Source organism: Rhinatrema bivittatum, chromosome 1, assembly GCF_901001135.1.
Source record: "Rhinatrema bivittatum chromosome 1, aRhiBiv1.1, whole genome shotgun sequence".
Taxonomy (NCBI): domain Eukaryota; kingdom Metazoa; phylum Chordata; class Amphibia; order Gymnophiona; family Rhinatrematidae; genus Rhinatrema; species Rhinatrema bivittatum.
The window spans coordinates 626,714,978-626,741,193 of record NC_042615.1 but is presented as its reverse complement, the minus strand read 5'-3'; the positions used below and the strand labels follow the sequence as shown (position 1 = coordinate 626,741,193).

The 26,216-nt window shown below is 39.5% G+C and overlaps 1 protein-coding gene across 1 annotated transcript in view; it reads left to right on the top strand.

Annotated features, from left to right (window-relative positions):
• The window catches only part of MAN2A1 (mannosidase alpha class 2A member 1), a 485,077-nt gene that overhangs the window by 310,220 nt on the left and 148,641 nt on the right, over positions 1 to 26,216 (top strand). The window contains 1 exon segment of the mRNA XM_029571989.1: positions 8,013 to 8,249. Coding sequence (XP_029427849.1) covers positions 8,013 to 8,249 — 237 coding nt within the window.

Sequence of the window (26,216 nt, the reverse complement as noted above, 5' to 3'; positions counted from 1 at the left end):
GACAGAAATTGTATCACTAGCAATTCAAGGACCCTCAAGCAAATAGAAGTGACTAGAAGTTCTGTTGTATGTAATACATCTGAGCCGATTTCAGAAAAGTTTGTCATATACTTTTTGCAAGAATACCACTGCCAGAAAAATAATTCTCCAGATATGAAATCAGCATTACTCTACATGCAGAGTTTGAAGATACCTCAGAGAAAATGACAGAAAATTGCATGATATCATTGCAAGAAATTTGGATATTTTGCAAGAGCTGTTTTGCACCCAAGGGAAATAAAAATTCTCAAATTGCTTAAGGATTAAATAATTTTTGCAAGCAATTAAAAGGATCTCAGTAAAAATAGCCAGAGTCATCAAATGACCAGAACCACCACTGGATCCAGTAAGAAGAGATGTGAATTCCATGTAAAAACAAATCATATAGATAAGACAATTGACAACAATCAGCCATTTTCAGGAGTTTCTAGTGCCTCAAGTCATTTAACTGAACAGTCTGAATTACTCTAATACAGTACAAGATAGATCTAAATCAATGGCAGCTGGCACGTCCAAGGAAGCAGTGGGAGTAGGTAGTATTCAAGTTAAGACATATGGGGACAATAATCATGAAAGTCTGTTAGTTGAGGATGTACTATATGTACCTGAATTAGCTAATAATCTCATATTGGCTTCCAAGTTAACAGATACTGGATTGGAAGTGATTTTTACAAAGATAGCTGTGAAGTAAAAAATGGAAATGGCAAAGAACTTTTGTTCACTACATCAAGACTGTGGCTTCTATCAGATGAATGCAAGGCTATACCAATGGGCAATCATGCAAATATTACACAAACAATACACTGCATTCTGAAAGTATTCAGACACTTTCACTTTTTCTATATTTTGTTACAACAGGTTTGTAGAAGTTTGTTCAAATTAATTAAAAAAAAAACAAAACCCTGAAATTTATTTATGTAAGTATTCAGACCCTTTACTCAGCACTTTGTTGAGGCACCTTTTGCAGCTACAATCTTGGCACAATCTTGGCACACTTGGATTGGGCATTTTCTCCCATTTTTTTCTGCAGATCCTCTCAAGCTCTGTCAGGTTGGATAGGGAGCTTCTGTGGACAGCTATTTTCAGGGGTCTCCAGAGATTTTCGATCGGGTTCAAGTATGGGCTGTAGCTGGGCCGTACAAGGACATTCATAGACTTGTGCTGAAGACACTCCTGTGTTGTCTTGGCTGTGTGCTTAGGGTCGTTGCCCTGTTGGAAGGTGAATTGTCACTCCAGTCTGAGGTCCAGAGTGCTTTAAAGCAGGTTTTCATTAAGGATCTCTCTGTACTTTGCTCCATTCATCTGTCCCACAATCCTGACAAGTCTCCCAGTTCCTGCAGCTGAAAAATATCCCCACAGCACGATGCTGCCACCACCTGTATGGATGGTATTTGCTAGATGATGAGCAGTGCCTGACGCTTGGCATTCAGGCCCAAGAATTCAATCTTGATTTCAACAGTTCAGAGAATCTTTTTTTCTCATGCTCTGAGAGTCCTTTAAGTGCCTTTTACTGAGGAGTAGCTTCTGTCTGGCCTCTCTACCATAAAGGCCTGATTGGTGGAGTGCTGCAAAGATGGTTGTTCTTCTGGAAGGTTCTCCCATCTTTACAGCAGAACGCTGGAGCTTGTCAGAGTGACCATTGGGTTCTTGGTCACCTCCCTGGCAAAGGCCCTTCTCCCCCAATTGCTTAATTTGGTCAGGTAGCCAGCTCTAGGAAGAGTACTGGTGATTCTGAACTTTTCATTCAAGAATGATGGAGGTCACTGTGTTCTTCAGGACCTTCAGTGTTGCAGCAATTTTTTGAACCCTTTCTCAGATCTGTTCCTCGACACAATCCTGTCCTAAAGGTTGCAGACAATTCCTTTGATTTCATGGCTTTAATTTTGCTCTGACATGCACTGTCAACTCTGGGAAATTAAATAGACAGGTGTGTGCCTTTCCACATCATGTCCTATCAATTGAATTTATCGTAGGTGGACTCCAAGTTGGAGAAACATCTCAAGTATGATCAATGGAAACAGTATGTAGCTGAACTTAACTTTGAGTGTCATAGCAAAGAAACTGAATAATTATGTAAATGTGATATTTCAGTTTTGTTTTTGTAATTTGAACAAATTTCTACAAAAATGATTTTGCTTTATTATAGGGTATTGTGTGTAGATTGAGGAGGGAAAATACATATCTTCAATTTTAAAATAAGGCTGTGACATAAAATGTGGAAAAAGAAGGGGTCAGAATATTTTTTGAATGCACTGTAGTTGGGTGGCATGAACTCCTTCCACATTTGAACTGACACTCTAAAATCTGAGCAAAAGTAGGAAAATCAGTAGCATTCACTTTAAGAGAAGTTCTAGATACATGTGAAGATTGCATCAAAGATAAATATTCAAGAAACAGTAAATAGAAAGTGGAGACGTTGAGCGGTATACTCTCTTTGTGACACCACAAATAAAGATGGTATAGCTCTAAGAGTTCACGGATCCTTATAATGGATTAATCGATAAATGAAGCAAAACAGCATTAAATTAAGCGTATTATTCTTAAGCGTTTCCAAAGCCAATTATTCATGAATAAAAGGTGGAAACGCTTAATTTAATGCTGCTCTTGCTTCATTTATCGATTTAATCCATTATAAGGATCTGTGAACTCTTAGCGCTATACCATAAATATTCGAGAAAACCATCATGGATTTGTGTGGACCCATGTGAATGGATTCTATTGTTGGTTGCAGGTATATATTTTAACCACTTAATATTAGCATTCCATATATGCAGTGTGCACTAAATATTGAATATTAAGTATCAAGGATCTCATATCACCAGTAACAGGCAATTGATTTTTCAGTCTTCACAGTCTTTTATATGCTAGATAGACTTGTATAATCATGGATCCCAGGTAATTGCATTGATTATATTTTATAGTTTTTGTTTGCATATTAAATATTCTTTTAAAAGTAAATAGACTATTTTCATTTTCAATCTGTATTTCAAACATTTACCTGAAGTGATAACATGTCCTCTGCTTCAGGGGCTCATGTCATGATCTTTTCGGATAGATCATTCCAAAAGCTGCCATCTATATAGACATAATTTAGCCGCACCCATTTATTTTGTCCAGCAAAACTACAGAAACATAATAGAAGCATTTTAAATTTACACATGACAGTCAAGGCACGTCATTGTATATGTCACTGCATTAACATTAAACACACTCTGCTCAGTATCAACTTTCAACCCATCTAGCTGCACAGTTGGCATGCAAATAACTGACTTCTATTCAAGGCTCGTCAAACACTTGTCAATTGCTTCCCCACCAATGTGGTTGAATGTGCTCTAATATTCATCTTATATCTGAAAATTCATTTCCATGTTGAATAAAATCTGCTACTAGTAGAGCTTTCCTCTATGTGCGCTCCTTCGTGCTCACCTTCCTGTGTACGGTTATATTTTACATCTCTATCTGATATTTTACTGAGATTAATCATACCCTTGTAATATCTTGAAGGAACCATGTCACAAATCCAAATTTTTGCTGACTATGGCCGTTACAACTTTCCTCCCATAACTTGCCATAAGACACCTCCTCTTTGCGACCGTGTCTTAAGATATTTTCCTAAATCAACCTTACCGGTCTTATCAATTACTTCTATTTTGCTTCTTTACTCATCAATGCACAATCGATTTAAAAAAAAATCACAATAATTCATGACCTACTCCTAACTTCCACCCCCGATTGCTTTTGCATCACTGAAACATGGACCAAAGATCACGATGTCCCTATATTTAATAAATGTTGTCCTCCAGATTATAATTACATATTTAAATCGAGACAATTGTGAAGAGGTGGAGGTCTTGCCATATTCTTTAAAAAAAAAAAAAAATAAATCTTAAATTTACTGACGTTGCTATTTCTATCCCCGACCAGTATGAAGTACTTTGACTGAAATCTAATATTATCAATATCTGTCTCATATACTGTCCACCAGGACTGCTCAATAACAATTCATCACCCCTATTTAAAGCATTACTAACACTCTCCTTAGGTCCTCATATGACAACAATTCTTGGTGATTTTAATCTACATTTAGATATAGCTCCTCCAATTCATGTCACTTACTTTATTAGAAACTTTCAATGCTTGCGGTTGGCAACAACACATTTTGTCACCAACACACAAAAAAGGACATATAAATCCAATGTATTAATAATAATAATAATAATAATAATAATAACAAAAACTACTCTACCAGTTTAAGTCTCCACTAATACTACGCCCATGCCGTGGACAGATCCCTTCTTATTAACATTGAAATATCTGGAGAACAACAACCGGTGCTATCCTCTTCTAATACGCAGTTGAAAAAAAAAACGTAGCTTTAATAGCCCCTGATGATCTTGCTAATAAATTCACTCCTCTTCTTGATAAAATCTCGGATAATTAAACTACAAGTTTACTATCAACTTGGGATATCGCTTTAACAGTATCTCTAGATGAACTATGCCCGATGAAAACTTAAAAAAAAAAAACGTGCAAGCATTATGTTCCTTGGTATACCAATGACCTTAAGTTAATTTTTTTTTTTTTTTTTAAGACAACTCGAATGGAAATGGCGACACCAACCTAATCACACAAATTTAACTTTATACAAGGATTACCTTTTGGCATACCAAAATGAAATCTAAGAAATTAAAAAACAATAAATATATATTCCAAAATTTGTTTCGTTGAACCAAACCAGCTGAACGTTATCATTTGATAAATCAAATAATAAAACCACCTCCAAATTCCTCACTTTTCCCCTTGACTAATTCAAACGCAAACAAAGCAGATCAATTTGTAGATGTTTTCATTGAGAAAATTAATACCATTAGAAATGCTATAACAACCCCTACAGTGATTATAGATGATACTTTTTGCTTGGATAGTCTTCCTTGGTCAATCTTTGAGACAGTAACAGAGGAAGCCGTTCTTGACTCCATTTCTACAATGAATACTTCATCATGTTCATTAAATCCATGTTCAACAATTTTACTAAAATCTATTAAACATGACACTGTTGATTTCATTACAAATATAATTAGCGCATCCCTTTGGAGAGCTATGTTCTGGACTCACTTAAATGGCTATTGTTCGCCCAGTCCTAAAGAAACACAATGTTGATCCTTCCGTATTTTCAAATTATTGTCCAATTTCATTTTTATCTTATACAGCAAAAATCCTAAAAATTTGTGTATTAAAACTGCTTTCTTCATTTATTAACAGAAATGCACTTGATCAATACCAATTTGGTTTCTGAAAGCTACATAATACCGAATTATTGCTGTTATTTGACTCAATTAGATGTGGATTTGAACAAGGCACAAATTTTATTTTGGTGGTATTAGACATTTCGGCAGTTTTTGATACAATCAATCACAACATCTTAAGAAATCATCTAAAAGCAATAGGTTTAACAGGCAACATTCTTAATTGGTTTTCTTCATTTCTCTCTAACCATACATTACAAGTGAAAGTAGATTCTTATAGGTCTTCATGGAAATCCATTACATCCTGAGTCCCTCAGGGCTCCGCCCTATCGGCGGTATTATTTAATATATACTTAACCCCCCTCTGCCGAATATTAGCAAGTTTCAATGTTCACTATGGATTTTATGCCGACGATATACATTTTTCTTTCCAATCAAAACAACATGGATTGAAACTGAACTATTTTTATCGCATTTACTATTAACAATTCAAAATTTGCTATCACTCAAACTCGCACTCAATCTCCAAAAAACAGAAATAATTTATCTTTCAAGATTTCCATTCGATTCCATCAGAAGTATTGCCTAATAATCAATTAATTAAACTTTCTAAAGTTGTCCGCAATCTTGGAATTCAAATTGATCAATCATTAAACATGCAAACCCATATAAAAAAATCTAACTCGGACATCACATTACAAATGGCAACTACTTCGCCATGTAAAACCATATCTGGAGCCCAATGGCTTTTGGATTGTTTTACAAACACTTTTGTTTTTCAAGTATGGATTACTGTAATTCGCTGATCATTGGTGTCCCTAAATATATAATTCGTCCATTACAAATCATTCAGAATACAGCTGCTCGTCTACTAACTAATTAATCAAGCCATGAACACATCACACGCATACTAAAGCAATTACATTGGTTACCTATATCATTTAGGATCCAATATAATTTTCAATTTACTTTCTCCCTGGACAAATGCCATCATGAAACTTTATTCTCCATCCAGATCTTTACGTTTGGCGAACCAATATCTCCTTGACATACCATCTTCTAAACTTATCCGCCTTGACAAAATGCGCGAAAGAGCACTCTCCGTGGCAGGACCAATGTTTAGGAATACACTTTCAAAAGAATTAAGAATCTGTGATAATTCCAAAACATTTAGAAAGCCTTTAAAAACACATCTATTTAGAATTGTTTTTAATGAATGATCTACTTTTTACTTTATTTATTTATTTATTTAAGGATTTATATACCGGAGGTTCCTGTATAATATACATATCACCCCGGTTTACAATGAACAGTAACTATCGCTTCAAGTTAGCGGTTTACAATGAACATGGTTAATCTAAATAACAGGAAAATATATATAATAATGTTAACAATTAAGAAGTAATAATAAATAGATAAAATAACAATTAATAAATAAATAAAAATAAATAAATAACTAACAGTAAACATCCATGAAAATAACAGTAAATAAGATCTTTATACATGTTATTGTCATCATGAAGCTTATGAATGTTTTTTGTAATCCGCCCTGAATAGAAAGGCGGAATAGAAATCTTTTAAAATAAATAAAATCCATTTAGCTCTTAGTCTTTTATCACAATAAGAGACCTGGACAAGCAGACACAAAATGGCCAGTTGCAGAGTCTATCTCGGAATGTATATATAGTTACAATGACAAGAAAGGCCCAAGTTTACAAGCCTATATAAAGGTGCATGATACAAGAGCAATGGCAACTTCTGCAACCCATCTTGGCTCTACTACTTTTAGGAATTTGGTAAGGCTGCTATATAGAGCTTAGTGCATATGCTTACTTCTCTTTTAAATTCTGACTTCTGCTAGGATAGTAAATTTAGACAGGCAGTCCTTTAAAAAAAAAAAATCTGTTTTGAAATGATCTCAAAATTTGTTTTAGTAAACTCTTTGTGTGGATTGACTTAGCAAATAAGTAAGTGAAGACATTTGACAACCCTCAGCTTGGGAATCCCCAGTTGTGACTGACGTAGTCCTGCTTGTTTGTAGAGAAAGTACATTTGCTTACCTGTAACTGGTGTTCTCCATAGACAGCAAGATAAATGTCATACATGATCCCACCTACCATTGGAGTTTATAAAAAAAAAATAAAAATTGGCTCTTAAGCTTTGTTATGGACTGAAGGGGAAGTGCAGGGACCCAGGTGCACATGAACAAAAATGCCTTCTAGGCTTTCTAGCTCAAGCTAGCTGAATTCTGTTTTTTGGCATCATTAGATTACATCACCCATATGTGTAAGTGATTTATCTTGCTATTCCTGGAGAACATCAGTTACAGATGGGCAATTTGGCAGTACAGATGCGTCAAATATTGCAGAAAAAATGATAGACTGCCGGTGAGTAAAAAAAATGCACATTAAAAACTATGTACAAAGAGGGAATGAATACTGGCAAAAATATTTTTTAGATGAATGAGTGTGCAATTTAAATGTTTAGAAAGCTGCTAACATTGTTATAGGAGAGCCGGTATGTCAATAAATACAAATCCAGAAATGTGGTTCCAAAGAACTTTAGCTTCATTATTGGTCTTAAAAGATGAGCCATGTCTTTTCCTATAATATTTTCCACACCATTGTTTTCACTGTCTTTTCTGCAATAGATCTACAATATTTTAGATGGGTAGTTTATTATATTCACCAATACTATGTGTATTTTATATTTTTTCTTGCCCGATAGATATCTTTCTTAGCACATATAACAGCTTTGGGCCTTGGAGTCTACCAACTTGTGGAAGCACTGAGCTCAGAAACTAACTTGTCTGAGTATACCATGTATATTAATGGAAGAAATGATGTACGAGTGACTACAGATAGAATGTTCAAGATACAAGAAATTCAAAATACTGTGAATGACATAACTGTTGAAAACCTTCACATGAAACTCTGGTTTTCTGGCATATCTGGACTTATGGAGGTATGTGAAATTATAATTAAGTTTATTTTGTAGAGTATAAAGGGGCAAGCCTTAAAAATACTAAGGCCCAGATCAAGCCAACCGGCTGGTTTTGCTCAGCTTGTTGACCTTACAGAAAGCAAGCAACAACAATCAGAGTTAACACCATGCCCCCACTTCACTCAATCCATCACAGCTGTCTCTTCTGCTCAGTCTCTTCTCCTCATTATGACCTGTTTATGCCAGCTTCTGTAGTCTGAACCTCTTTCTGATACTGAACCCTACCCTAATTTTCCTTGTGCTCTCCAATACCACTCATTTGGTGGGCTCTGATTAGAATGAGCTACGTGGAGCTCAATGAATTTAGCCAATAATGGGGCCAATGCAATGCAGTGCTCTCAGCTGAGCGCACTGTATAACCCGCAGACAGACGTGGGATAAATAGATGTAATCCACCCCCTAATGCAATAGGGGGATTAGCGCCTATTTAATGTGCGTCCGCGGAGTGAATGAGAGAGCACTCATCACATGCAAATGCATGTGAATGAGCCTATTACTCACTCACTCTGAATGCAAAAAGATAAATGTGCATCTCAGACGCATATTTATCGCTCAAATATTAACGCCTGTCTGGAGTAAGCATTAATAGCTGAGCGCATTGAAAAGAAGTACAGAAAAGCAGAAACTCGGCGGCCATTTTTATTACTGGCAGACAGGCAGGTTATGAAAACAGAGGCCGAGTTTACCGGCGTCGGTCTTCATAACCGGCAGCCGCAGCGGGTCGCGTTAGGAAGGAGGCGCTAAGGTCGCACAAGCGATGCTAGCGCCTCCTTCCTAGCGCGACCCCCTAATTTCCATATTGCATGGCGCCCCCCTTTGCAGGCGCCATGTGTGCGTTAAAAAAGCAGGCGCTGAAAAATCAGCACCCACTTTCAGCGCACATAATTGCATTGGCCCCAATGTGAGAATGCCATAGAACTGCCTGAACCATGCAAGTGAGATTTTATAAACCTTAGTAGTATTGCATGAGAAGAGATGAGGTCATTGAGGAGGGAGAAGTGGGATGAGAGTTTAGGGACAGGAAAGAAGCAGATAAGAAATATCAAGCAATGCAGTGAGAGAACATAAGCATTGTGAGGGCATATGGAAGTGAAGGAGTGAAAGAATCTAATGGAGATATGAGAAATAGGAGGTAAGAACCAAAAGGGAGGCTGAGAGAACAATGGGAAGAGACATGCTGAGGTAAATGAGAAAGGAAAGAAAGACTGAGCTGCAGAAGCTAAAAATGTGGAGAAATGATTGTAGAGGAAGGGTGAGAGATGGAAGGGAAAAAAATGGTTATAAGAAAAGAGGGAAAGCTATATGGGCAAGAACCATACACTATGAATGTAGAAATAGAAAGAGGAGATGAGAGAGATTGTACAAAAAAACTGAGATAACTCTAGGACATTGAGAAATTTTCGAGGCAGATGAAATGGAAGAGAGCAGGACAAAAGAGAGTATAGATAAACTCACATACAAAATGAAAAGTTTTTTCAACTTTTTTCATAAATTTTGGTTTGGCATGTGTGCTGTTATGCATGCATTAATCTGTCTGATTCTGCTCAAGTTGTATCTCAGAGCCAAACAAGACTAATTCACTTGGCTCAATTATTACGTTTTCTTTCTTGCCTACTTCCTGTTATAGTGTCACCTAAAAGATACCTTTGAAGTTTATTTATAAAACTCTTAACATGCAACTTCAAATATCAAAATGTTTGATCTGCTATACTATAAAGACACCATATGGAGAAAATGTCTCAAAATATCTTATAAAGGAGGATTGGACATTTATCTGATGCATTAAATTCCTCCATACACCATAATTACTACTTTTTTTTTTTTTAACTGACTCACTATATTGTCAAAATTATGATCATCATACTAGGTACTACCAGCTTGTCAGCTTTCAGTTCCCTTACACATATAATCATCAGTCAATTTAAATGTATCTTGTCAAATATTTTTTCCTGCAATTAGTCTACTTATCTGGAAAAATAGACTCTTCTGAAAGTGAATCAAAAGGATGTAAAAAAATTCCTTGAGCTACCGCTGTACCATTGTATTGTAGCGAAAACCATCAAAACTTCTTGTCACCTTCAGTTGTATCTCACCATCAAAACTTTGTCATTTTTCAAATGTACCCCGACACGGGTACATATTTTGAAACCAAATTCAGTATGGGGGAATGTTATTTATACTGTTTCAATTAGTGTCTTCCATATTTAAAATTGTGGCAGCATCTTGCAAGTTCTTTTTCATATAATACCTAAAGCGCAGCTCTTCTTACTGGAATAAAAATAATTTTTCTTTTTAAAGTGTCTAAATAATGGAACCAATCAGCATACTTACAGAAAACCTGATGCACAACCTTAGATTTTCCAGCATATTTGCATATTCGTATCAAGGCATTTCAAACTGAAACAGATCCATTTCTGAGCTTCCATATTTATACATTCACATGTTCCTGCTTTGCTTACACCTATGTTTGATAAACTAAATGAACAACTCCATATTTGTAAAAATCTTTAAATAATGGAATACCATTTAATTTCCATATTCAAAACTTGATGGGACATTATTTGCAATAAAAAATCTTAAACTGTTCTTTGATTTAATTTGGCTTATCGATCTCCTTCTCTTGGTTGTTCTTTGATATACGATTCTTACTAATACACCATTTCCAATCGTGAAAGGGATGGCCTTGATCTAGACCAGGTGTTCCTAACGCTGTCCTGGGGACACCTCAGCCAGTCGGGTTTTCAGGATATCCGCAGTGAATATGCATGAAAGAAAATTTGCATGTTATGGAGGCAGTGAATGCAAATTTTCTCTCATGCATATTCATTGTGGGTATCCTGAAAACCTGACTGGCTGGGGCTCCCCAAGAGAGGGTCAGGAACCACTGATCTAGACAGTGCTGCACTGTAAGTAATTGTGTTTTCTTTCTGTGAGGCAACTTTGATATTCTATCAATTTTGTTTTAATCATTCTTTTAGACCTCCCCACATATACTTTCAGACATGGACACAACATCAAGTAAACTAAAAAAGTAGATAATAAAGTATATCCTTTTAATCAATAGTTTTTCCCAGAAATTGGTTCTTGCCAAAAGTTATGAGAGAAAATTTGACTGCAAAGAACCCCCCCCCCCCCCCCCCCACAAGGGAAATGACTCATGGGTTCAAGAATGCCTAAACTAGCTATGCAAGGTAAATATGACCTCGCCACATAATTTTAATTTTGCATCCACAAGTGTAAGCTATCAGTGGTGCCAACTGAAAATTTCTTAGTATTCAGACAGGTTAATCCATGACCAGTGGGTTATGCACCTTTACCAGCAGATGGAGACAGAGCAAAGGTGACATCACCATATATAAACCCCTGCACTGACGACAGCCTGCCAGTATTCTCCATCTCCCTACTGCCCCTACGAACACCGGACTGGCTTGTACTCATGACAGATGCAAGCCTCCAGGGTTGGGGGGCTCACTGTTAGGAGTTGACCACACAGGGGCGCTGGAGTACAGAGGAGTCTCTCTGAACTATTAATAGGCTGGAAGCCTGTCTCATTAGATTGGCATGCTTGCGATTCATTGACAATTTACAGGGGCGAGCAGTCCAAATGATGTCTGATTTTGCGACTGTGAAATACGTCAATCACCAGGGAGGAACCAAGAGCCAGTAAGTGTTGTAGGCCCAACTCATGGAATGGGTGAAAGTACATCTTCAGGAGATCTCAGCCTCACACATTGCAGGAAAAGACAGTATGTATGAGCTGACTTTCTCAGCAGACCGTGTAGATTCAGGAGAATGGGAATTGTCAAACAAAGCGTTCCAGGTCATAGCGAGCTGATGGAGCCTCACGTTTCAAGTCTGGCTGGTGACCGCACAATGCAAAGGTTCCTTGCTTCTTCAGTCGCAGGAGAAATCTGAAGTCTTTGGGCATCGATGCCCTTGTGCAGGAGTGCCTGGATGGCAAGTTTCTATATGCCTTTTCTGTTGGGCAGAATTATTCAGAGGATCGAGAGACACACAGGTTGGTGCTTCTGGTCGTGCCAGATTGATCCAGGGCGCTATGATATGCAGATCTGAGGAGGCTCCTGGTGGACTCTCCTTTCTGATTACCAGTCCACAGGGATCTGCTCTTAAAGGGGCCTATTCTTCACAAAGATCCAACTCGAGTTTGTCTTATGGTATGGCATGTGAGAAGGCTCGGTTGCTGAAGTGTGGATGTTCCACTTTGCTTTGAGCGCGAAAGTTCTCCATTTCTTTAGCCCATATTTGGGTTTGGCGAGTGTTTGAGGCTTGGTACAAGAGAGATTCAACTTCATTCAGTTAAATATTCTGTTCATTTTGGATTTTTTGCAGTATGGGTTGATTAAGAGCTTGGCCCTTAAGTCCTTGAAGGTAGAAGTGGCAGCTCTTGCCTGTTTCCGTGGTCAGGTAAATGGTGAACCCTTGTTGGTACATCCGGATGTGGCCTGGTTCTTGAAAATGGTGAAGCATCTTTGTGTCCCCCCCCCGCCCTTGCAGTTGCCTTGTGGAGTCTTAATCTGGTTCTGGATTTCTGGCGGGTCCCACCTTTCGACCACTGTGTAGCCTCTCCTTGAGGTTACCCACTTTGAGGACAATGTTCTATACATAGAGTTTCTGAGCTGAAAGCTCTGTTTTGCTTGGAACAGTTCCTTCGAGTGATTCTGGGGGCGGTCCAGCTGCAAACTTTTCCATCTTTTTTGCTGAATGTGGTCTGGGATTTTCACTTGAATCAATCTGTTTCCCTGCCGACTCTGGACAGAGAGCAAGATCTGGATGAATATAGTCTGTTACAGATCTTGAGGTATTTGGAGGTTTCTAAACCTCTCAGGAAGACGGATCGTCTGTTTATACTCCACGGTGGGGGTAAACATGGTGAGCTGGCATTGCAGACTGATAGCCCGCTGGATTAAGATGCTGAGCAGCCGTTGCCTAATCAGGTTGAAGCTTATTCCACTGGGGTTCATGCTGAGTCATGGGTGAAGATTAGATTGTCTCCTCTCGAGATTTGCTGAGCTGCAACATACTCCTCTCTACACACCTTTTCCAGGCATTACCGTCTGGATGTGCAGGCCCAGGAGTATGAAGCCTTCGCGCATGCGGTGTTGATTTTACCGCGGGTAGCCTCCCGCCCTGTTAAAGAGTAGCTTTGGAACATCCCGTTGGTCATGGATTAACTTGTCTGAATGCTAAGAAAGGAAAGATCACTGTTTCCCTGATAATTTCCTTCTTTTTTATTTTTAATAAAGGCTTTAATCCAACTTCGCGCCCTTGGCTGCTAGATGGTGGTGCTATTGTCTTCCTGACTGTTAATAGTTATTATCATATATTATTTAGTTGTCCAAAGTTGGCTTTTGCTGAGAATTCTGGCAGGCTGATGTCAGTGCAGGGATAAATATACCGTGACGTCAGCTTTGCTTGCCTTCATCTGCTGGTAGAGGTGCATAACCCACTGGTCGTGGATTAACCTGTCTTCATTAAAGTAGAGGATATTATCAAGTAAGTAGTCATTTCTCCATTGTTATGTAGCATCAAAATTTGTTGGTGTTGATGAATAATAGAAGCGACTACACCAGCTCTGAATATTGTAGAATGCAGACTTCATGTGACGTATCTGTGTAATAGTCATTCTCTATTTGCATTAAAACCTGTTTTATAACCTTTTTAATAGTTGAAAAATCGTTTGCTTAAATTGTAAAACTTTGTTGAGACAAACAGTATAGGAACTATCAAAACAACAAATTTTCTTTCTCTGAGTTTTCTGTATATAGATGTACCAAACTTCTTTGTAGATGTGTATATTCAAAAACATATTATGATCATATACCATAGGAAATTTCAAATTTCCATGTAAAGAATTCAGCCATTCAGTAAACAAATGAAAATTAGCTCTTGTAGATTTCCAAAGGAAAAAGATATCATGTATATGTCTTGACATAAAGTTATATGTTGAAAAAAATCCAAACAGGTAGATTTTAAAAGCATTGCTCGCACAAATATTTTCCCATACATGTGTATATGGGCCGCGTGCGAGCAACGCAAATTTTAAGAAGCCAGGAAGTACACACATGCATACCTGTGCGAGTGTCAAGAATAAGGAGGCAAAAAAGGGGCGTAGTATGGGTGTTCCTAAGACTTAAGCGCCTAATCTCCAAATTTTGCAAGGTTGACCATGGCAACGCACACTGTTTTCTGTGAAGCTTTACTACTGGTCCTGATGAGGCACAAGTCTGGGGATTTTGGGCTGGAGGGATCCTGAACACTGGGGGGGGGGGTGTGTGAAAAGGGTGAGAGCCTCTTTTAGAGAGAAATCTGACACTCTATATTTCTCCCACTGTAAGAGGGGCACTTTCAATTCAGGATGGGTTTTGGGGGTGGCTGTGTTACATTGGTCTGCCTAGGGCGCAAGGGGCTGTAGACCCTTGTAACAGTGCCTCCCCCCAAAACCCACCCTGAGTTGAAAAGTGCCCCTCTTACAGTGGGAGATATATAGTGTGTCATTGTTTCTCTCCCTCCCTCCCTTATCACTTGAGTACTCTCTTAAAGGCTCCACACAACGCACAGTAGGGATATTTAAGATGATACTTATATACTTGCACACACGATATAAAATAGAGCATATTTTTGCTCATGTACCCAATACATGGATTTATGGGTGCACCAAGCTTCTTTTAAAATATACCTGTAAGGATATAAAAAATGTTCTTCAAAATTGATGAAACATACATAAGCTATGTCTACATAGTAATGATGGCAGAAAAAGAAAAAATGGTCCATCCTGTTTGCCCAGCAAGTTTCTTATGGTAGTAACTACCACTCTGTTCAGGCTACCCCATATGTCTCTACAAAGGGCAGCAACTGCCCTTCTATGCAGGTTATCCCCAAGCCTTATGTTAAGGGTAGCAATATTTACAATCCAGCAAATTGTCAATCCCATTTCAAAATTATTGCTAGCAGTTTTTTACAGGGTGAGCAGCCTTCATGATAATTCAGAGAATACTGCTTGAACATGCTTTGTATCTGGACTTGTCCCTAGAAGCAGTTGTGTGCTTGGTCCCTAATGTCTGCATATCAGTATCCCGGAATATAAAAGTTGGAGCCCAGCGTTGGCTATCGTCTGAATCCAGTTCCACTTTTTCCCCCCTGCTTTTGAGCAGAGAGCAATGTTGCAGTTGCGTCACAAGCATCAAGGCTAATTGGTTAAGGATAGTAATCCCTGTGCCTTCTGTTAAGGGTAGTAATTGATGCTTTGTGCAGGTTTCCCCCATGCACCCTCTTCTTCATTTCCAACCTCTAGTCTTTAGGGATCCACAGTGTTTATCACATGCCACTTCTATTGGAAGGACATTCAAGGCATCCACCACCCTCTTTGTGAAGAAGTATTTCCTTATATTGGTTCTGAGTTGTCCCCCTGGAGTTTCATTTCATGACCCTTAGTTCTACAGTTTCCTTTCCGATGGAAAACGTTTGAAGATCGTGCATCATTAAAATGTTTCAAGTATGTGAAGATCTTTATCATATCTCCCCTGCACTTTCTCTCTTCCAGGGTATACATATTTAGATCTTTCAGCCTCTCATTAAAAGCCTTCAGATACAGACGTCACACCATTTTGGTCACCCTTCTCTGGACCGCCTATGTCTTGTCCTTATCCTTTTTCAGATATGGGCTCCAGAACTGAACACAATACTCCAGGCAAAGCCTCATCAAGGACCTGTACAAGGGCATTATCATCTTCTACTTCCTGCTGGTTATTTCTCTCTCTATGCAGCCCAGCATTCTTCTGGTTTAGCTATTGCCTTGTCGCATTGCTTCACCACCTTCAGATCGCCAGAAACTATTACCCCAAGGTCTCTCTCACATTCCATTCACATTAGTCCTTCACCTCCCATAACATACAGCTGTTTTGGATTTCGGCACCCTAGATGTAGATTCTACACTTTTTGGCATTCAGTCCCAGCTGTCAAGTCTTTGACCATTCTTCAGGCTTTCTTAATTCACTTTTCATTCTCTACTCTTTCAGGTGTGTCCACTCTGTTGCAGATCTTAGTATCATCCACAAATAGATGGACTTTACCATCTATCACTTCCATAATGTCACCTACAAAGATATTGAAAAGAGCCAGTCCCAAAACTGATCCCTATGGCACTCCACTCAAAACTATTTTCTCTGCAGAATAGATTCGCTGAGGTCATCATCGGGCGACAGCTGCTTATAAACGCGGCGAATTCGGAGGGGCTTCGTGCCTTGGCCTCCGAACGCTCTCTTTGCCACCTGAGAGCCACAGAACAGTCTGCTGGAAAACAACCAGACATTTTCTTCAATTTACCTGCCTAACCCGCGGCTAAGCAGCCGGACCGATCTCCTGGTCACGCCCCCTCGCTGAGGTCATCATCGGGCGACAACTGCTCATAAAACGCCGCAAATTCACAGGCGCCGCGTGACGAAGGGGCGCGACAAAGGGGCTTGCCCCTTCGTTTGTCGCCTTCGAGTCACTTCGATTATTCCTATTAAATCCTTTGTTACAATCGTTTGTACACCCCCCCCGTCAGCAATGTCCATCCCTGTGGTCCTGGGAAAAGGAAGATACGGTAACATGGCTTCAGCTAACTTATATCAAAACTCCCCCTCTTCCTATAAGAATTGTCTTAACCGAACCTTATCCTCTATAAGTACTACTGTCTGCGCTTCTGCTATGATTACCCTTTCTTTTATTCTCTGCAATGTTCAAGCTATACGAAAAAAGGTTCCTATTGTACGTGATCTCATTCGCACCAATAAACCAGATCTACTGCTAATAACAGAATCTCGGCTAACCACTTCAGACATAGCTATTGTAAATGATTTAACTCCACCAGGCTACACGTCCATATCGGAACCCAGACTAAAACGCAGGGGTGGTGGCCTACTAGCTATCATCAAATCCTCTCTGAAACCTATAAAAAAGCAGATAACATTTTCTGGTTCCTTTGAAATACTTCTCATATCCACCACCTTACTAAATATAGGTGTTATATACTGCCCACCAGGCTGTCTTAACTTAGAACTTTCCAACTTCTTAGAAACTATTACCACTCTTTCTTTAGATTTAAACAAAACTATTTTACTTGGCGACTTTAACTTACATATCACTAATCCCTCAATAATTACAAATTCTTTTCTGGATTCCATGGCCGGTCTTGGCTGGGAACAACTTATAAATACCTCCACACACATCAAAGGTCAAATACTGGACCTAGTATTTTTTAACCCTTCTTTCCATTTTCCCAATTGGAACGACATTACAGCTATCCCTATACCCTGGTCAGATCATTATAGAATCCATTTCTCACTTCAGATCAATAACCATAAAAACACTCCTATAAAAAAACAGCCGACAATATACAAAAGGAAATTCATCTCTACTGACACCTTTTTAGAAACAGTTTCCCCAAACTTACCTACCGCTTTATCCTCCAATATAAATGACACAGTAATATCCTGGAATACCGCCATCACTAATACCCTAGATACTATAGCCCCTCTTAAGTTAATAAAATGTAACAATAGAAAGAAACCCACTGCTCCCTGGTATACAAAATCCCTACACACTATCAAAACTCTTCTTAGGAAATTAGAGAGAAAATGGCGAATCACAAGAACTACTGAAACAAAAAACGCATATCGTTGCACATTACGCCGCTATAACAAAGAAATAAACCTAGCAAAAAAACTTTACTACGCAAATATCATCTCTAAAGCCAATGGTAACCTCAATACACTGTTCAATATAGTAAAATCCCTTACCACTCCATATACTGAAAACATTTTAGACTCTGATACCAACTTCTGCAATAAAATAGCAAAACACTTTGAAACAAAGGTTTCTAACATTTCAAAGGAATTCTCCAAGTTGCCCTACCCTACACAGGGAAAGGCCGACCCTAACCATACCTGGTCACAATTCTCTACTGTACAAGAAAGTACCATTCTTAATATCATTAGCAAGCAAAAACCCTCTAATTCCCCCTATAACCCCTGCTCTGGAACCTTCTTTAAAGCCCTCAAACAAGAGGCTTGCTTTTTTCTCAGTCTTTTGGTTAACCAATCCCTAGAAACTGGAGAATTCCCCCATACCTTGAAAAAGACTTCCATATTACCTATCCAAAAATCAAAAGCCAAAGAAATATCAGATCTCAACAATTACAGACCAATTGCCTCTCTTACTTCTTTAGCGAAACTTATAGAATCTGCAGTACTACATCAATTAACCGATTTTCTCACAGAACACAATATTCTACATATCAATCAACATGGTTTCAGAAAAGGACATTCCACAGAAACACTCTTACTCTTTCGACACTCTTTCGACACTCTTACTCTTACTCTTTCGACACTTTTTTTCGTGCTTTTGACTCATATACGGATTACATTGTAGTTTTTTTAGACATTTCATCTGCTTTTGATACAGTGGACCATCAAATTCTCATCTCAGGTTTAAAATCTATAGGTGTTACAGGAACAGTTTTGAATTGGTTCTCATCATTCCTCTCAGAGCGCCCCCAACAAGTTAACTACAATCATCACTCATCCACTCCCTACATTATCAATTCCGGTGTCCCCCAAGGTTCATCTTTATCCCCTATTCTGTTCAATATATATCTCTTACCGCTATGTAACATCTTATCCTCACTCAATCTTCAATTCAAAATCTATGCAGATGATATTCAGTTCTATGTCCCTTATAAAACATCTTGGTCAGCAACATTATCTTTGGTTTCCCTCTATCTATCCACCATAAACTCCTGGCTCTCTCATAACCGGTTAAAACTAAACTCCTCAAAAACTGAAATTATACATTTATCGTCTATTTCAGATACTACAATAGGTCCACCATCACACTTGTCAATAAACAATACTACCATACCCATAACACGTCAAGCTACAAACCTAGGTATACTCATAAACTCTGATCTTTCTATGAAGCAACATATCTCTTCACTTACCAAAAAATCATTCTACAAACTACGGCTCCTAAAACATCTCCGACCACTACTCTTCTATCGTGACTATCGAACCATTCTTCAATCCCTAGTCTTCTCCAGTCTCGATTATTGTAATGCTCTTTACCTAGGACTACCAGATTCTTCACTATACCCCCTTCAACTAATTCAAAACAGTGCAGCCCGAATTCTAACTAGAACACCTTTATATCATCATATCACTCCTATCCTTCAATCTTTACATTGGCTCCCCATAAAATTCAGGATAAAATATAAAATTCTTTCCACTATACATAGCTTAATCCATAATCCAACTTCCACCTGGCTTTGCTCATTACTACGGATTTACAAACCAACAAGACACTTAAGATCACTTACCCAAAATCTCTTAGACATTCCCTCACCCAAACAAGCCAGATTAGACGTCACCAGAAAGAGAGCTTTCTCGGTAGCCGGTCCCATCCTTTGGAATTCACTCCCAAACCCTCTCCGATCTATATCAAATCCGTCTCATTTCAAAAAATCACTCAAAACACATTTGTTCCAACTTGCATTTCAAACATCCACTCAAGAACAAGTTTAATGCTCATTCATTTCATTTCCACATTCATCAGATTCATCTCATTCCTTCCCCCTTTTTACCATTCCCCCACTCCCCTCTTACTAGCTACATTTCCATTTTCTCATACCCCCCCTTCCCCCCCCCCCCTCCTTCCCTTCCTCCCCCCGATAGTAAGTCCATGGCAACATATTCTTATTTTGTTTTTGAGTAATTAATTTGATTTATTTTTTTTAAAGCTAAATTTTTAGCTATTGACTAATTTTTGTATATTTTAACTTATTTTTAATTTGACTTTCTTTGAAAAACTTTATTTTAATTATGTAAACCGTTTTGACAAAAACTCATTTTATAAAACGGTATATAAATATTTTAAATAAATAATAAATAAATAAATAAATTCCATTTATCATTACACCATGTCTTCTGTCATTCATCATTGCCCCCATTGTGCTACTGTGTTTCTGTAGATAGAACACATCCTGAAAACAGATGTAAATAATTTGTGTGTCCAATTTTGAAGAAGATTTTTTACATCCTTCTGAGACGGGCAATATACCCAGGGACCACGAAACACCTTAAGAATAGGTCTTAGCTATCTGAACCCAATCTACCTTAAAACTGAGAATTCTGGGTAAAGGCTATCTCTCCTGGCCTGGGGATATAATGTAGGTGAGAGAACAAGAGAGGTCCCAGGACTCCAGGAACATGAGTAAGAAGAGACAGGCAACCCATTGAGAAGAGCTGGCCTATTTATGCTGCTGGGTAAATAGGAGAAGGCAGTTCTTTGTAAAGCTAGCCTGAATTGTATTTTTTGAACTGTGAATGTCGGTGGCATTATTTCACTGTAAAATGAAGCACTTAAGAGGAAAATGCCAAGTGGTTCATCTCTGTGCCACTTATGGCGGAAGCTTGGGTATTCTCTCTGCTAAGCAAGGCACAGCCAGAAATCCATGCCTCAGAACAGAGAAGTTGTTTGTTTGGAAATCTGTTAGATCTAAATGGTAAGCTATATAGCAGAGCAGGGCAGTGCTCAAGGAGAACAAAAAAGAAAAGAGGACATCTTTTTTTTTTTCCTTTCCCCTGGGCCAAGGAAGTATGTATAGGAGAAAAATACAGACACTGAAGAAAACTGGGAAATTTCCTGGGGCCGGGCTCCAGAGATAGTCTGGGAGTCCCATTATAACAGGTCAAGGGAGCTAGCCCCACCTGAAACAATTAGAACAGTGAGTGAGATATAGCTGAACAGGAAGGAGTTTATTTGGTTTAAGATAGGAAAGAGAGGTTTTGTATTTCTTTCCCCTCCCCGCTGTGAAGAATGGAGTGGGTGATTCAGACACTTGCTGAGGGACAACTACAGTTACAGTCCATTATGCAAGGCCAGGGAGTAGACCAAAAGCACCTCCTAGAGAATTTGAGTACCCTGTAAGCAAGCTTATTGCATTGTAGGAAGATGCAGCCAAGCAACATTTACAGAAGCTTTTCAAGCTGTTGCTGAATGGCAAACCATGACAGCTCCCATAATCCCCAAGATAGGACTGGAAGAAGATCCAGAAGTTTTTCTAGTTAACTTTGAGTGGACTGCTCATCTGGCTAAGTGGCCCGAAGCAGACTGGACCATATATCTGAGAAACCTATTGACTGGGTCCAGCGAAGCGGTGTATCAATCCTGCAGACCCAGATGAGCAAGCTACTAGTTATCCAGATGTCAAGGCAGCTATACTTGAAAGGTGTAACTGCGGTTCTGGAAAGGGACCCTCCACATCAGAGAGAATTCCAGGAATCTTTTCCATCAAGGACTTGAGTGGAAATGGCTACAGCCTAATGCCAGGTCAGGCCGAGAGGTGGCAGACTTAGTCTTGCTTAAACAATCCATAGAGCTTATATCCGTCCATGCAGCTATGGGTACGCCAATGTACCAGGCTTACCCTGGAATCTTCCATAGAGTTGGCTGACACCTTCCATTAAACCCAGCTTGCAACAGAGTATTTTGGAGTTTGACTGAGAAGAGAGGTATACCCCATCCAGTCACCTGATCCTAACAAGCAGGGTAGGGGAAACAAGCAACCATCCTCGGGTCAGTGAGATCCCAACTTGACATTGAGGACAGCCAGTAAGCTGCTCAGTTTGTTTTACTTGTGGCAGGAGAGGCCATTTCGCCAAAGGCTTTTGGTATTTAGGCAATGAGGCTATGGATTTTGGCCTGTTATTGCAGCCTAACCGAGAGGATGTAGAGCATATTAACAAGCGAAAAGCTTTAAAGATGCAACTCCGGAAAAGAGAAAAGAAGGGAGTCAGGGAGCTTCTTCTCCACCTGGGTGTGATGGTCCAGATCCTTTTTCCTTTTGTGGTCTCTGTGCAGGAAATGGACATGGAGAAGACTGTTGCCCGTATGATAAAGAAGTCTTGGAGGAACCCATGAGCAAAGTAATGAGGGTAAAGTGAAAAAAAGCCATCTGATAATGCTCCTGTTGTAAGACTACAGATAATACAGACGAGGAGTGCCTATGGTTGGAAGATATGAAATGGGAGCACCACCGAGCAGAGCAAAAAAGACCACCTCAATCAACCAAGGAAAGATTGAACCCATGGTGGACATGGTTGAATGTATAGCAGATAAGCATGTTGGCAAGGATGACTCCCCACCTCGAATTAAGAGTGGAAACAGGAGTGGGCCCCTACTGCTGCAATCTGGTGGATGGTCCACATCTGGGATTGGCAGACCTCATGGTCCCAGTCAAGTTAAATGAAGTCCCCATCCAAGCTTTAATAGATTCAGAGTGCAGCAAGACACTTGTGAGGAAGGAGCCATGTAAAAGAATAGAGGATTATCCATGAGAGAGCGACAACCCTTGCATGTGTACACTAAGATCAACAGTACCCCACTGGTCAGGGAGCTTCTTCTCCACCTGGGTGGTGATGGTCCAGAACAGGCCTGAAAGGAAATCCAAATACTGTCTCAGTTCCCGTATCTAGTAGTAATTGGACGGGACTACCCAGAATTTTGAGGCACTTTGGGACCACTTTAGGATTAAATCAGACAGAACAGATTATAAAGGATATCCAAAACAGAATAAGGTGGTTGGACCACGGAAGAACCAAGGAAGGAAGAGCCTCAGCCTAGTCCAGGATTCAAGGATTGTGGGGAGTAGAACTCCCAAGGAGAGGGACAAAGAGATTCACTTGGTTAGGGGGGTGGGGGAGCAGTTGTGGTTAAGCTAACCTCTAGACCCACAGGTGGGGAGAAGAAGGCTTTCTTACCCCAGTGAAGAAGCCCTGGGGTAAGTAAGCGCTCAACCCTCTTAAGGCTGAGCTGAGGGAGCAGATATGTGACCATGGAATACCTTAAGAACAAGGCTTAGAATCTGAACCCAGTCCATCTTAAGACAGGGAATTTTGGGTATAGGCAGTCTCTTCTGGCCTGGGGATATAATGTAGGCTGAGAAGAGAGCAAGAGAGGCCCCAAGACTCCAGGAAATGAGTAAGAAGGGACAGGTACTCATTTGAGAAAAACTGGCATATTTATGTTGCTGTGTAAAATAGGAGAAGGCAGTTCTTTGCAAAGCTATCCTGAATTGTGTTGTGTGAACTGTGAATGCTGGTGATTTTGTTTCACTGTAAAATAAAATACTTAAAAGAGGAAAAAAGCTCAACTGCACTTCTCTGTGCCACACATTTGTATTTTTATTAATATATAGCTTTATGGTCTAGATCAGTGATGGTGAACTCCAGCCCTCAAGTGCTACAAACAGGCCAGATTTTTAGGATATCTACAATGAATGTGCATGAGAGAGATTTGCATGCACTACCTCCATCATATGCAGATGTATCTTGTGGATATTCATTGTGGATATCCTGAAAACTTGGCCACTTTGTGGCACTTGAGGACTGGAGTTCACAATCACTGGTCTAGATATATAGATTTTTTCCTTTGGAAATCTACAATAGCTCATTTGCATTTGTTTATAGAATGGCTCAGTCCTTAGATGGCAATTTAAAATATTCTATGGAATATAATCATAATATATAATTTTTGGATATTCACATCTACAAAGGTGATCAGAAGTTTGTTACATATATATGTATAGAAAACCCACATAAAGAAATAATTTGCTTCATTTTGACAGCTTCTACCCTCACATACTGTGAAATCTAATTTACCAGTAGGACAGTTCCTACATGTATGCAGTTTGTTGCAACAAACAAGATTTTATAATTCAAGCAAAAGATTTGTGTGGACATTTGAGGGCACAAGGTTATCTTTTTTTCAACTAAAAAAAGCTTATAAAAGAGCTTTTAATGCACATAGAGTATGGCTAACAGATATATCATGTCAAGTTTGTGTCTTAAGTATTCAAACAGAATTAGCAATTGCTTTAATTCATAAACAGCACATTTTGATTTTGCATACAATTTTTCATTTGATGCCGTTGATAGCTTACATTCATGGTTGCACTATTAAAGATTATGTAATGAGGTTATATTTACCATCCACTTTTAGTTCAAACATTTTTGAACCCATGGGTCACTTCCCTTGTGGTAGATTTTATTTTTGTGGCCAATCAGCTGGTAATTCATGGCAATATCACATTTCTGGGAAAAACTATAGATTAAAAGGATCTACTAATTGTTTATCTACTGTTATAGTTTACTTGATTTTGTGTCCTTGTCCAAAGTTATTTGTGGGAGGACTAAATTAATTATTAATATTTGATAAAACATAGAAGTTGCCTCACCATAAAGAAAATACAAGCACTGTAATCAAAGCCATTCCTTTCAAGATTTGAAATGTTATATTGAGCGAATCAAAGAACATGGGTGGTCCCCCACTGCTGATACTGCCAATAATGGGTACCCGAGGCACCTATTGGTTGGCCCCGGTCCCGTCCTTACCTCTGGCACTGGGTGGGACCTGGAGGGTGGATTATGGGTCTGCCTCCCCGCAATGGTGCTGTCCTCATGGCGGCATATCCAACTTTGGAAGGGCTTGGGGCTTCCTCCTCCTCTTCTGTGGTACCTGCCGTTTGGCCCAGTGCCGGGCACAATGTCGTCATTCAGATGCAATCTGACGCTGGGCCACTGGGTTGATCAGGATGGACCATGTGACATGTTAGAGGGGGTGGGACCAGCAAGAGATTAAAAGTCCCACCGGTTCTCACCGTTTGCCCTCTTCCACTGACGGCTCAGGATGTGCTCTCCCCCCCCCCCCCCCTCCCCACCCCCAGCCCGCCCAACTTGAGTAGTTAAGTGGAGTTCTCTTAGATGAGCAGTTGCTTGGTTGTGTTATCCCTGTCATACTGGGGTGACCAAATCCAGAATTAGGGACAAAGGGTAGAGTCAGATAGCAGGCACGGTGCCAGTGTGACAAAGCTAAGGCCACTTCCGACAACAACAGATCGGCCATTGAAAGGGAGAGATGTTAGACTCATAGATGGAGCCTTAACAGTGCATGCCAGCTGAATGCAGACAATGGAGGGGCTCCAGTATGCCTGTTGTGTGGCAGGTTACCCAGGGCCCCTCCAGGACAATAATACCTAATAAGACTCATGGGGAAGCGAGAAGTTGGAGTAATCTGTTGGGGCGATTGCGAAGAAGCGTGGCAGATGGTAAGAAGAGTTTGAGATAGACCTACAGGATTCGGAACCCAATTAAATTTCCTTATTAGGACATCTAATAAACGGCTGTGGCCAATATATTCAACCTAATATTTTAGTTAGTTTGGTGTTTTGCTGTTCCTAAGGGTACATTTATTAAGGAAAAGGGATGGCTCAGGGGGTCTCGACTGCCCCAGTTAAACCAAGAGGAGGAGACAGGGCTGGCCATTGTCTTTAGCACTCCAAGCCATATAACCCCCCCCCCCAACACACACACACACACAGCCACAAAAAAGCCCAAAATACTGCTTTTTTGTGGTTCCTCCTACTTAGTATTGTCCCGATACTAAGTAGAAGGAGCCACAGGAAACAGCATGAAAAAGAAATGTTGCCGTTGACAGGTTAGGGAAATGGACACCCATTAATTGAGCGTCCGTTTTCCTAACTGGTACACAGCTGCTTCTTCTGGGTGCCCAATGCCAGGAATGTGCAGTTTATCCCTAGCACGTCCCTTTTAGCACAACCCCTAATTTAAATAATGCATTGCGTGCCCAGAAAGGATGGCTTGGCACACGTTAAGAGAGTGGGCGATCAATCATGAGCGCCCGTTTTATGCAAGCCAATATTGCATGATAATGTAAAGAAAGCAGGTATATATGTACATATAAAAGTGGAAGTTCCAAAATGGATCTGTTTCCAGTTTGAAGAGTCTTGATAGAAACATGCAAGTATGCTGGAAAATCTAAGGTTGTGTATTGGATGTTTTCTAAGTACACTTG